Genomic DNA, 14103 nt, shown 5'->3' on the forward strand with positions numbered 1-14103 from the left:
TAATAACATATCTCATTTATTGTAGCACGCACCCTTCTTTGTTGCAGTATTAGCAAGTCCAGAGCCGTTCTGTTCTGGATGGTCATGACACCTGTACCCTTAGTCCCTGAATAGCATTTCTTGTGCCATTAAACATTGACATTTATAGGTAAATATTAGCATTATACCATAAATATGTTAACATGCCTGAATTTAAGAAAATCTCATCCTGAGTGCTTTTTAACTCCCCATGCTATGTGCTCAACTGTTGGCCTGGAATTAATGAAAGCTTTGAGAGTCACTCACAAGAAGTGCGATTTTCTGAATGTTTCCATGTTTAAAAATTAATAGAGATGGGTGAATAGATGGTGCCACATACAAACGTGGGTACTACTTGGGTATCCACTGTGTGATATCAGTAGGTAGACCTAACCTAGTCACAAGGGTCCAGTTTCTACTCTGCAGCTGCTTCCCCCTCAAATCACAGCTTCCAGTAGTATTATCAAACTCACACAGGTTGACACCTGCCTTTCTCCCAGTTCTCAGATACAGCGCATTCGTATTAAGTCCCAGAAAATAGTGCTGAAAACAGACTGGAAAACCTATCCTGTGTAGCCAGGCCCCCGGAGGTGCAAAACTAAACAAAACAAAACTGGGCCTGAACAATGGACACCAGGGTACAACAGGGCTGTCACTTAGCTAACCCTTGACCACACATCGAGGAGATATTAGATATTTGCTACACAGTCCTTCCTGCATAGTTCTCTATCTTCGCCATGGTGGCATACAGCACTATCAGCCCCTTGGATGTCTCGTTAGATGTTGACAGATCCAGCAGTTCTCAAGACTTCAGGCCCTAGGGAGCTGCTCATGTACCTTGATCATGGGGTAATGCTGGCCTTTGTAACAAGGGGGCAGCACAGATAAATATCAAGCTTACCAGAGCAATACATTCTCACCAAATCCTTCTTGATTATAGTTTTCAAAAAGTTTTATAAAACACAAGATTACATCGCGAAACCAGCTTGACCTTGTCATTTGGGCACACTTGTAATTTGACAGCAGTTTACAAAGTCAGTAGGATCTGACATGGCTCGCTCCACCTGGTTTCAAACAGTTCATCCTCCAGAACTCTGTAATGGAGACCCAGCCACCCGGCAGCAGATCATGCACTGGAACTGCAAGAGGGAGAGTTTGGGCAGTTTAAGGAAAGTCAATATATATTGTCAAAGCTGTCCCCATCTTTCAGCAATACTGCATCACGGGCTTCTCCCTGCACACGAGGGAAACATAGGTCAGTCTAAAATTGCTCAGAGTGTGAAAACTGTCTCCCAAAGAGTATTTTGTATGGTGTTAGGCCATGCTTTTTACTGGGTCTAAATGCATCAAGACTAGAGGTAGATCCTTTGGCCAGTTGAGTCCTGTCTCCTGACAGATTTTTGGCAGTTTATTCTTTAGCTGTCCATTCATTTGTTTTCACCATTCCAGAGGATTGGCAGTGATAAGGAATGTGCAGACTCTAGGAAATCCCCAAACATCTGAGTACATAGTTGAAATCCTGGGGCACAAATTGGGCCTGGTGTCCAAGTCTATGGATTCTGGTACATTAAAATGAGGAATAGCATCATTCAACAGTTTTTGTGGTTATTGTACCTGCTTTCTTTTTCTGGAAGACTTCCGGCCATATTGAAGTTCCATATCCTTGTTCCAGGAATTTGACCTTTGACCTTTGACCTTGTTCCTCTATCTGGTTATAGGTCTCCTCTGTTACGTGAAATATCATTATAATGTATGCTGGGGGTACTCTATCCCTTATATGGTATGCTTGTGAAGCTTAATTAAACCACAAATAATAATAATTAATTTTCCCTGGGTGAGGCAGAAAATCATGCAAATATCTTAGTTTGCCAGGATCAAAGGTACAGTCATCAGGAAATTGTGCTACTTGTTTGTCAACAGTATATCCATTCTATACATCATACCACTGGTTCCCAGCCTTTTGTCTTCTGTGGACCACTACTTTATCGTTATTGGAATCCAGGCACGCCCACTGAATCATTTTTGTACTCCGCTGACCTCCCCACCTCCTCCCTTCCCCCCTTTCCTCCTTTCCCCCTGAGCCATTACTGGAAGCCTGTTACCCAGGCCTATACATTACCGATGATCTGAACCACGAAACAGTATACAAAAAATGCAGAAACAAGCATTTCATCAAACACATACACAAATGAAAACACATTTTATTTAGTTTGCAAAAAAATAAAATAATTTAAAGAAATTAATAGAAAGTTTGGGGCTTTTCTTACTTCAATTGCAGCCAGCCATCATCTGTACTGTATTCTGTTTGATGCACCTGCACTGCTACCACAATTAAATTTGAGGATACTAATTTAATTTTTTGCCTCCAATTCCAAATTCCTTGACCTTAACAGTACATGTTAACATTTTCAATTGTACATTTAGCTGCCTGGCCTGGCAGTTCGGGCTGGACTGTTCCCCATGGGTAACGGGGTCAAGACTGATTTGCATATGGCTGGGTCCAAACTGGAATGGCATAGCGAGCAAATAAACTGATGGATTAAACCTAGATCCGTGACTGGGGGGGGGTGGGTAAATGTTTGATTTGTTCTGCATTTCGTCCATCATTTGTTCCTTTTGGATCTGTCTATAGAATCCTGCTATCTTAAACATTTTTTGAGGAATCTCTGGGCTCAAATGTTACTGGTCCAAGAAATGTATATACCCAATCCATCAGGAAGCCTCCGAGCTGTCCTGTGAAAGTAAGAAAAAGGGATGCAGTTGGGAAGAAGGTCTGACTGCTTTGGCTATCTCCATGAGAGCTACACATTCAGCTGTTCTGCTGGGCTGATAAATCATAGAATTCTGGAACTTCTTAAATTGCTTTATTGAGATGTTGCCAAGAGAGGAAGAAGTTGCGAAGAAGGTCTGACTGCTTTGGCTATCTCCATGAGAGCTACACTTTCAGCTGTTCTGCTGGGCTGATGAATCATAGAATTCAGGAACTTCTTAAATTGCTTTATTGAGATGTTGCCAAGAGAGGAAGAAGACATTTCAGTTTTAAAGGAAAGAATGTTCACCTTGAACCAAGCTATTAGTATAGTTATAGATTCCCCTGATTTGGCTGGACTCTGGACTCTGTCATGGTCTTTTGATGAGTCACTCCTCTTGGTTGAGGCTTACAACTCTTACTCCTCAAACCAGCAGACATTCCATTTTGTGGTCATCTGTATTGTTTGACTCTTAGAGACTGAGATCCAACTCCAGTATAGAGTCTGAAACTTTGAAATTTGTTTGGTTTGAGAAAAGAAAAAAGTATGCCAAAGTCCAGTTTAAGCATTATAGGAGAAGACACCAGTGCTACCACATTGTTTTTTGGAAAAAGCAAAGACTACTTCTGCAACAACGAATGCCCACGAAGCACTCCACAACGCCGGACCAGCATACCTCCATGAACGACTCACCTTCTACACCCTGTACTCCTAGATGTTCGGACCCTTGGACCTGAAATATCTGGGGCAGGAGATTCAAATTCATCTTTGCAATATGGCAGTAGAGAGGGTTCCTAAGCACAAAAAACAAGAGCATTCACCACCACTGCTGCTACTCAGTAAAGAAGAGTTCAAGATTAGCCAGCATGTCATCCTAGATCTGAAATGTGGCATTAAATAGGTCAAAAGCAAGAAGGTCTGCATGTTAGTTCTGCATTAGATCTTATCTTATCTTTAACAAGGAGACTGCGTGGTTTCTAGATTTCTGCAGGACGTTTATTTCCATACTGTTAGATCTGACAGCCTTAGGGTGGTCTTCCCCCAACTTTTTGCCTTCCTGCCTCCATTTTTCTGATCTAGTTGTTGCTAGTTTTAGGACACTGCACAGTTTACTACTTCTGATCAGTGCTAAAGTGCTTGTGCTCTCTCCTTTTAAACATGATTACATTGGCTCCTACCCAATTACCATATTTAATTTACCTAGAAGTCCCTAATAAAGTGCACTAGATAAGCCCAGGGCCTGTCAATTAAATGCTACTAGTGGACCTGCAGCACTGATTGTGCCTCCCGCATGAGTAGCCCCTTAACTATGTCTCAGGCCTGCCTCTGCAAGGCCTGTGTGCAGTTTCACTGTCACTTCGACATGGCGTTTAAAACTACTTGCCAAGCCTTAAACTCCCCTTTTATTACATATAAGTCACCCCTAAGGTATGCCCAAGGTAGCTCATAGGGTAGGGTGCTATGTAAGTAAACGGCAGGACATGTACTTGTAGGTTTTACATGTCCTGTTAGTGAAAAGCACACAAAGTCATTTTTCACTATTGTGAAGCCTGCTCCTCTCATAGGCCAGCATAGGGAATTTCTAAACACAAGAGGGACTGGGAGATTAATGGTCCAGTGTACTGTCTCCCTATACATGAACCTATAATCAAAGTAAGTACACTGTTCCAGGATGAGTTGTCACAGGGGACGAAAAATAGACTGCAATCAAGAATTTGTAGGAGTATTTGTAGCACATGCTGGCAGAGGAGAGACCAAGTGTTAGGAGCAAACAATTTTTTCTCCTCTCTAGTTTTGAAGGAGTATTGGTAGCATTATTTTCCTGAATACTCCCATTTGTGTTTTTAATCTTGACCTGACCCTTATTGAAAGTATTAAAACTAAGTATGAGGTGTTCAGAGCCAATTTTATATCTCTCTCTCTCCTGTCTCTCCTCTGCCAGCATGTGCTGCAGATTTTTCTTGATTTATTAAACATCTTCCGGGTTGAAGAACCTCCATCTTACGGATGTTGGCCCGTCAGATATTGCAGTGCCAGTCTGGCGAGGAGTCAGCCCGATGATGATGCCTAGCATCCTAATGTGATGCTTGAGGGCACTCCTACAAATTCTTGATTGCAGTCTATTTTTCGTCCCCTGTGACAACTCATCCTGGAACAGTGTACTTACTTTCAGCATAGGCAATTCCCATATATACTTTTAAGTGGTAGTTCTGATCCGAAAGGAGTGGCATTGTCTTGTTTGATATGGTTGAAATGGTAGTGAGAAATCCTGCTTACTGTGAAGTTGGATTTAACATTACTGTTTTAGAAATTACACTTTTAGAAAGTTGGCATTTCTTTGCACTTACTGCTCTCTGTGCCCTACAGCCTGTCTCCAGTCCACTTCTGGTCTGAGCTGGTCAGCAGCTCCTCTTGTGCATTCCACCCAGACAGCCATAAACACAGGACACTCAGGGCCTGATTACAACTTTGGCAGAGGGGGTTAATCCGTCCCAAATGTGACGGATATCCCACCCGCCGTATTACGAGTCCATGATATCCTATGGAACTCGTAATACGGCGGGCAGGATATCCGTCACATTTGGGACGGATTAACCCCCTCTGCCAAAGTTGTAATCAGGCCCTGAGTTGCATCTAGGTTCATCTGCATACTAATGAGTCTTCATGGGCATCAAGGGTGGAGGGGCTGTCACTTAGACTTCAAAGGCTAGTGGCTTGACCCCTCACAAAGGACTGATAGCCCCCCACAGATCTCCTGGCAGACGGGACTGGGTCGAAAGGGAAACTGGTGCACTTCAAAACCAACCTTTGGCGTCTCCTCCACTTCAGAGGCAAATTTGGGTATCTATACTGGGTTTGTGACCCCCTAAAATCAGACACTTTTGGAACTACAACTGGACTCTGTCGGAAGGACTGCAGTGCTGTCCAAAGGACTCATCTGGACTGCTTTTCTGGAAGGACTGCTCTCCTGCTTGTTGCCCTGATGCTTGTTTCCCTGCTGCCTGCTGCTCCCTGACTCTGCTGGAAGGACTTTCCTTTCTTACCACAAGTGTCAGGGCCATCAAAAACTTTGCCTACAAGTGTTTTTCTCATTCTCTTTTACGGGCCGCCGGGTTCACTGCGGGCCATCTCCTCGGCCGCAGTACATTTTGTTGCCCGCAGCGAGGTTGGTGAGCCCAGGATTGGGCTTCGGGCCTCACCGGTTTCAACGTGTGGCATGAGTGATTGCCACGAGGCTCTCTGCCCACCCTACCCCCATTCTTTGCTACTTACCTTGTGTCTTGGTCTTGGGGCTCTTTCTTCCTGTTCTTCTTTCGGGCCTTGTTTCTTCTTCCCAGGATCCTGTTCTCTTCCCTGCATGAACCGGTTTCCTTTTTTCTTTCCTTTTCCAAGATTTTGCCTTTTCTCCAGTCTTTCCTTTAGAGTATTCCCAATCTAAGATGGCATTTTTCTTTCTTCGCATGTCACTTCCTGTGCATTGGTATATCAGGAGCCAGATTTTTGTTTTCCTTGCGTTGCAACACTTCCTTTTGGTGGTGGTCCTCATTCCTGTGTGCTATTCTTGTGGAGAGTCTTTTCCTACTTAATTTTCCTGCAGCTTTGGAGTTCCAGCTCTTGAAGCCCTGTTATCCTGACGTCCACTTATTTCATGTTATGGGAGTTCCTGCAAAAGAGTTTTTTTCCCTTTTGGGGTTTTTCCTCTGGGTCTCCTTCTGGAGGGTATGGACTTTCTTGCCAGCAGCACCGTGGCTACCGGATATGGGTCGCCCCATCTCAGCCAGACCAGAACGTCCAGGCACCAAGGTCGCACTTCAGCTTCGTCTGGCCAGAGCGTTAAGCGAAGGGCAGAACGTGACAGATCGCAACGCCAAAGAACCCATTTTTGTTCCAAGACTATGGAAGATTCAGCAAAAGACATTGTGGAGATGGCTCAGCCGCTAATCCGTACAGTACAACAACAAGCCCAGGCAACAGCTACGTGCTGAAAATGCAGCTTTACGACTAGCCTTAGTCTCTAGAACCACAGACGTTCCAACCGTCACTGCTACTACACCATGTTTCTCCGGGGATCCTAATAAGTTAAGAGAATTCCTTGACTCTTTGACGGTTTATTTTGCATTCCGACCTTCTCAATTCACTCAGGATAAGACCAAAGTGGGATATCTAATCAGCGCCTTGTCTGGTCCAGCTTGGGCGACTCCTTTGGTAGCCACAGATAATCCTCGACTGTATACCTATACCACAATTGTTGATGCCTTCAAACAAATGTTTGAGCGACCTGGGCTGGGGTCTTCTGCAGAAGAAGCCTTGTGTAATATTCAGCAGGGTGACCAAGGTGTTCTATATTATTATATATAAGGACGAACTAGTGCATTCTGCTCGAATGGACAATATGAAAGGACTGATGGACCTAGCATTATCCATAGAATACCCCCTTCATGAACGTTGATTGGAGAAACTAAAAGGTTGTGTTCAATCACAGAGGGGAAACACACGTACAGTTGTTCATCCTCCAGAAGAGAATCGTTCTGAGGCCCGAGCGTCTTTGGAAGATGAACCCATGCAAATAGGCGAGGCCCGTGGACCGTTAACTGAAACCGAACATGAAAATTGATGACGGAAATGTCTATGCCTTCACTGTGACAATTCTGGTCATTTGATTCATGCCTGTCCCACTCGTCCTTCAAAGTCAACGGGAGACACCAACTTCCATCCTCTGTGAGAGGGAGGGGACAGGATATCCTGAGATACATTCTATATGTTCGTCCAAAGAAAACACAACAGCACTCTTTCTTTTGCCTGTCATGTTGCAGTTAACGGATAGCAGGGAAGAAAGTGTATTAGCATTGCTGGACTGTGGTGCTAGTGGAATATATCTTGACGAGACATGGGATAAGATGAAGGGAATTCCTTGTATACCTAAGGAAACACCAGAGCAGGTTCATACGGTTGATGGTTCCCCCTCTTTCTTCAGGACCGGTTACGGACACTACTCCCACCTTATGTCTACGGTTAGGGAAACATCAAGAATATATTACCTTTAACTTGATTTTTTCACCTAATCATATGATAATATTAGGTATACCCTGGCTGACACAGCATAATCCCTATATTAATTGGGAAACAAGAACAATATCTCTCTTGTCACATTTTTGTCAACATAATTGCTACCCATCTGAAACCTATTGGTCTCCAAAGAGCATGATGGTAATGAATAAGGAGGTGGGCTGTTTTATTGACACAGTGCAAGGGGTACCTAGCCATTACCTCGAATATGGAGACGTCTTTCAGAAACCCGTGAGGCCAGTTTTGCTGCGGCATAGAGAATATGACTGTGCCATTCCTTTGGATCCCTGGCGGTAGTCCTTTTTGGGAGAATGTATGCACTCTCTGAACCAGAAAAAGAGACGCTTAAGGAATATCTAGAGGAAAACTTAAAAAGTGGACTGATTACTCCCTCCTCACCTGCTGTGGCTCCTCTTTTTTTCGTACCAAAGAAGATGAAGGATCTCAGCCCCTGCATAGACTTTCGTGGGCTAAATAAAGTCACCATAAAGTACAGGTATCCCTTACCCCTTATCAAAGACATCTTGGAAGCTGTTGGGGAGCTCAAATGTTCACCAGATTGGATCTCAGGGGAGCCTGTCATCTCCTACGAATCAAGAAGGGAGATGAGTGGAAAACTGCCTTTCAAACTCCCTTGGCTCATTTTGAATACTAAGCCCTTTGGCTTAACTAATGCTCCATATATTTTTGAGAGGTTCATGGACTTTGTGTTTTCTGATCGCCTAAACCAAATCGTTGTTATATACCTAGATGACATCCTAGTGTATTCCACCCACCCAGAACAACATACAACACATGTAGCTCAAGTCCTGGAAAGATTCAGACAGCACCAGTTGTATTGCACACCAAAAAAATGTGAATTCGACAACACCGAGGTGAAGTACCTTGGTTATGATATTAACCAGACCGGTATTGCTATGGATCCAACCTATCCTGCACTGCCCATCTCCTTCCTCTATAAAAAAAAGACCCAATGCTTCTTAGGTTTGGCCAATTTCTATCAACAATTCTTAGCAAACTTCGTTCAACAGGCAAGTCACATTACTAAGACTCTTAAGAAAGAAAGTCTACAGAGAGGGTTCTGCTGGACAAAGACCCTGGAAACATCTTATTTATGATCTTAAACATGCCTTTACACAAGCTCTGATTCTACGGCATCCTGATACTGCAAGAATATTTATAGTAGTAACAGATGTGTCAGACAGAGCAATAGGAGCTGTTCTATTTCAAGGACAAGACGACGATGGATTAGAACATCCTGTCTTCTATTTGTCACATGTTCTAACAGATTCAGAACGCAATTACTCTATATTGGAACGAGAACTACTTGCCCTGAAAACGGCCTGTAGTGAATGGAGACAGTATTTAATGGGCACCAGAGAAACCTTTGATGTCAGAACAGATCATCAGAATCTGCAGTGTCTTCGCAATTTTCAATGCCAAAACAGTTGTCAAGCCCGGTGGTCCTTCTTTTTTAGTCAATTCGACTTTATTACCTACATACCTGGGCCTCAGAACATAGTGGAAGATGCCTTATCACGTCATCATCCTGAAAGTGCCACTCTTCCTTTACTGATTATCATAGAACCACATCGAATTATTGGGGTTGTACAGTCCTTCCTTGAGAGAGTGAAATTGGACTATGCGTTCATCTCACAAGAGGAATGGAATGCCTTGAATCCTCAACTATGTATGGCTAAGGGATATTACTATCATAAAGACGTATTGTTCCTCCCTACCATGAAGGTTCAAACTGAAGCATTACAGATGTGTCATGACTTACCTATTGCTGGCCTTTGTGGAGTCAAGACAACTCAAGAACTACTTCTTCATTCCTTCTGGTGGCCCACTATCAAAGAGGATACCGAAACCTGTGTTGCTTCTAGTCCTGTGTGCGCACAAACAAAGATACCACGTACCAAACCAGCAATACTGTTTCAACCTTTACCTGTTCCTCCTGCCCCTTGTCATACTGTGTCCACTGACTTCCTGTGCTCCTTACCATCCTCCACTGGGAACCATGTAATAATGGTAACAGTGGATTCTGTTTCTAAAATGGCTTTTTTTCACAGCACTAAAGAAGTTACCCACTTCTAAGGAGCTGAGTCATAAATTCATACAGGAAATCCTTCGTCTTCATGGCCTCCCTCAGGTTGTTATCTCTGATTGTGGCCCTCAATATTTTTCTCGTTTTTGGAAGCATTTTTGTAGGATCCTGCATATTGAAGTCGCTTTATCATCTGGGTTCCACCACCAAACCAATGGACAAACAGAACGCCTGAATCAAGGAGTCTAACAATATCTACGCTGCTTTTGTAATGCTACACAGAGTAACTTGACCATGTATCTACCATTGGCCGAATTCTCATACAATGATGCAGTGCATAGTGCATCAAGAGCCACTCCTTTCTTTTGTACATATGGCTATCATCCTAAGGCCTTCCCAACGGTTATCCGAGAATCACCTGTAGTTCCTGCAGTTACTTAATTTGCTTGACGACTCCATAATATCCAGCGGATCATACATTCCAACCTCATAGCCGCAAAAAAACACATGAAAAGGACCTCTGACACTAGACGGCGTGTTGCACTGCTATATCAAGTACAGGATAAAGTATGGCCTTCCTCTAAATTTGTGCCTCTCCTTATGTCCCAAAATAAATTCAAACCTCGTTACAATGGACCATTCAAGATTCTCCAAGTAATAAATCCAGTGTCCTTCCGTCCCCGTTTACCTCAGACGTGGATGATACATCTTGTATTCCATGTGTCTCAGTTAAAACCATACGTGCCTGATCCTTTTCACAGACAGTTCCCCTGTCCCTTTCCTCTTTTGGTCGATGATAAACCCACACAGCCTTGGTTCCTTACTGCGGTGCAGGGTTTGATGACAAATTGATGTCCAGGACGATGCATGGAAAATCCAAGCGTGCTGTGGAAAAAACATTTAAACGCATTGTTTGTCAAAAGTCCTTTGCAGTATGGAAGTTCTTACACTAACTAAACATTTGTAGGGATGTCTGTAGTTTTATGCCATTCACAAATCAAACCATAGGTAGATGGTTAGTCTTCTGCATTACTAAATGCCATTAAAAATCAAACAGACCCTCACCACGTAAATTTAAGTCCTGTTCCATTCAGGAGGAGTGGGTTATGGGAAAAACAGCGTCTGCTTCTTATGAGCAAAGTTTGTGTTGCAGGTATTTGCAGAGCAGCTACCTGGAAGTTAATTCAGATATTGTTTAAGCACTATTGTGAGCGAATACCCAGTAGGCTGTTTTTGCTAATTATGGAAGGATTGTCAGTGACCACAAGTAGAGGACAAACTGTGACAAGCCCAGTGGAATAATTCTGCAAATCTTCTTTTCTTCTGCACTGAAAGCTTCACCAGAAGGTGTATTTTTCTGAAATTCATAAAGTACGTAGTCCAAAATGAGTCAGATTTTCATAACTGTGATTTTCATACTGCACACTGCAAGTCTAGTTTCCAGTTATTTTTGTCATAGTTGAAAGGGATTCCATGAAGCCATTGTACTGTGTTACATGATGCTGTAGTGGCTTCTAGTTTGGAATTATTTTCAATGACCTTGTTTATTTGCAGAAAAGTAATACTTTAGGATTGTAGAAGCAAATGCAGAACCCAGGGACACAGCATGTCAGGTAAATGTAATTTTATGTTAATTTAAAGTGATGGAAGCACAAAATCTAAAGAATAAAAACAAAATCACTATATTTCTTTGGGTGTGCATGTTTAAATTTGAGAAATAATTCATCACAGTGTGGTGTCATTGCGTCCGATATTAAAAACCTGTTATTTATTAATGTTGGCTTCTTCATGACTCCTTTGATTTTTTTAATGCACAGTATGATTCAACCACGATTTTCTTCCTAGGTTTAACTCCAGAAACTCTGGATGAATGGAAATTTATATTATCCCGTATGCAGACTTGTCGTAGTAATCATCTCCATCAGGGAATACCACAAGGAAATACAGTCAGCAATGGGAGCTGTGATTGGCCCAATAGCTTCACTGTTGAAAATGTTGCCCTTCTACTTGCCAAAGTTATTGGCCCAGATAATGCTATGCCTCTCCTTCAGGAATGTGGATTCACAGAAGAATTATCTGAAAGGCTTATAAATGTATTTGAGATTTTAAGAGTTGCCGAAAAAAGACAAAGGTATTTTTCACTGTTACAATTTTCCTTCTCCTAATGTGTTTTAATAATTATCTTTGTTTCGTTCAAAGATCATGTGCAAATGTGCAAGACACTTTCACTGTTTTCCTTTTTTTTTTTTCATCTGCTGCTTCATTTTTTAGTGAGGTTTGGCCAGAGATCCACTTTTTCATATTTATCTTCGTTATAGATCTCAGATCTATTTTGAGAAATGTTAAAATGCTCATGGAAGACCTGCATATACTCACATACTCTTTAGCACTTGGGCTCACTTTATGCACACATATAAGCTATGCGTCAGTCTCTTGGAGTGTAAGACAGTGTTTGCTTTCCTTAGTGTTTTTTTTTTATATATATATATATATATATACAGATGCTCATTCAACTGGGGACTCCGTTCTCACCCAGATGCGGTGCTGGTGTGATTCATTTGTTGACTGCTGTGTTCATTTCTTATTTCTGTTCATTGCTAAATCTTTTGTACTGTTATGAACCTATTTAATCAGAGAATGTCCCCTGTTTCAACCGCATTGGTGGCCACTTTAATTGATTATTGCTGTGAGGAAGACTCCATATCTTGGTTGTGGAGTCCAAATGTTGACAGCTTGTTCATATTGATATGATAGAGACTTCTAGTTGCAGATTCCTTACCTTTGAATTTCCCCCAGACGTCAGACTGGATCTAGAGAATTTTCTGATCAGTACCCCTGCGTGCTATTAGGTGGCGTTAATCGGCTCTGCTTCTGTTGTCGACATCATCTGCACTGGATATGACATTTTGGTTCCGATATAGGTGCCGCGCTGGTGTCAGTGCTTTTCTTTCAGCGCCAGATAGCGATGATCTGATGAGAGCTACCCCTCAGTCAACTTTGAATGGCTTTTTTCGACTTTTTGATGAAGATTGGTTTGAGTTTTCTACTCCTGGTGCATCGAGGATGTCATTAAGGAAGACCAGATTCAAGCCCTGTGGTTCCTGTCATTGGGCGATGTCCATGAGTGATCCGCACCTCGTGTGTCTCCAGTGCCTGAAGCGTGACCATGACCCAGAGTCGTGCTCTGAGTGTTGGGCCATGCATCTGAAGGCTTTGAGAAAGTGGTTCCCTAAGCTGATGGCAGCGCCACGATAGACTCCGCTCAAGATGAGATCGCGGTGGAGAGGAAGGTCCTGGCTTCGTCGCGGAGTACTCCATCATTGTCCCACTCGAAGTCCTCGGGCGATCAGGCAAGCCGGGCACAAGAAGAAGTCTAAGAAGTCAAAGCTTTCTTTGACTTCTCCTCGTCAATTGGCCAACGAGACGAGGGAGGGTCTACATTCTAGGCCTCGCACTACGTACCTGTACCTGGGCTGTCTCCACACCTCTCCGATTTTTCTGGGAGCCCGAGCGACCTCTGCCTAATTGAAAGTTTTATGAAGCCATGTGACTCATTTCCCGGGAAATCTGACACCACTGAAGTACCTGTGGGCAACGCAGAGTCATAAGGGACCCTTTCAGGATTCGCGCTGGTGGTTTCGACCAAGGGGCACCCATGGATCCAGTCCTGGATCCGGACCGACGTCGGTCATACCACTCTGACTTTCCCTGACGCCACTCCCGGGAAGCACCATCCCCATTCTTATCCCCGACTCCGACACAGAGACTAATGGTGTCGTACAATGCCGACAGGAGCCTTGCCTAATTTGTTGGATTCTGAGCCAATTTCTAATGGGCTTAGTTATGGTGAGGAATGCGGGGGGCGCTGGACCCTTTAGAGTACCAGCTCCAAGACCCTATGGACTGGCGTACAGACTTGAGTGAAACCAGCTGACTAGATACTTCTCAAGATATTGGCATGCTTTCTTCCCCTACCGTGGGTACGGAGGAGAAAACTTCATATTCTATGGTGGTGAAAAGAGCAACTGAGGTCCTGGACCTTGAGCTGCCTTCGGTGGCATTCAGGACCAACCTGCTGACAGAGGTGCTTCAACCTGGAGCTTCCTTCTAAGAGCCCATGCTCCCTTTTAATGAGCACCTCACAGATGTCCTACTGGCTACCTGTTCCAAAGCTAGCACAGGGCCTCCTGTGAACAGGGCAATTGCCCTCCGCCATTGCCC

General features: G+C 43.4%; 1 protein-coding gene across 1 annotated transcript in view; it reads left to right on the plus strand.

Moving 5' to 3' along the window:
• Positions 1–14103, plus strand: part of HPS5 (HPS5 biogenesis of lysosomal organelles complex 2 subunit 2) — a 422510-nt gene that overhangs the window by 402384 nt on the left and 6023 nt on the right. The window contains exon 22 of the mRNA XM_069223753.1: positions 11728–12013. Within this exon, the coding sequence (XP_069079854.1) occupies positions 11728–12013 (286 nt within the window). The remainder of the gene's footprint in view (positions 1–11727; positions 12014–14103) is intronic.

This window comes from Pleurodeles waltl, chromosome 3_1 (assembly GCF_031143425.1).
Source record: "Pleurodeles waltl isolate 20211129_DDA chromosome 3_1, aPleWal1.hap1.20221129, whole genome shotgun sequence".
Taxonomy (NCBI): domain Eukaryota; kingdom Metazoa; phylum Chordata; class Amphibia; order Caudata; family Salamandridae; genus Pleurodeles; species Pleurodeles waltl.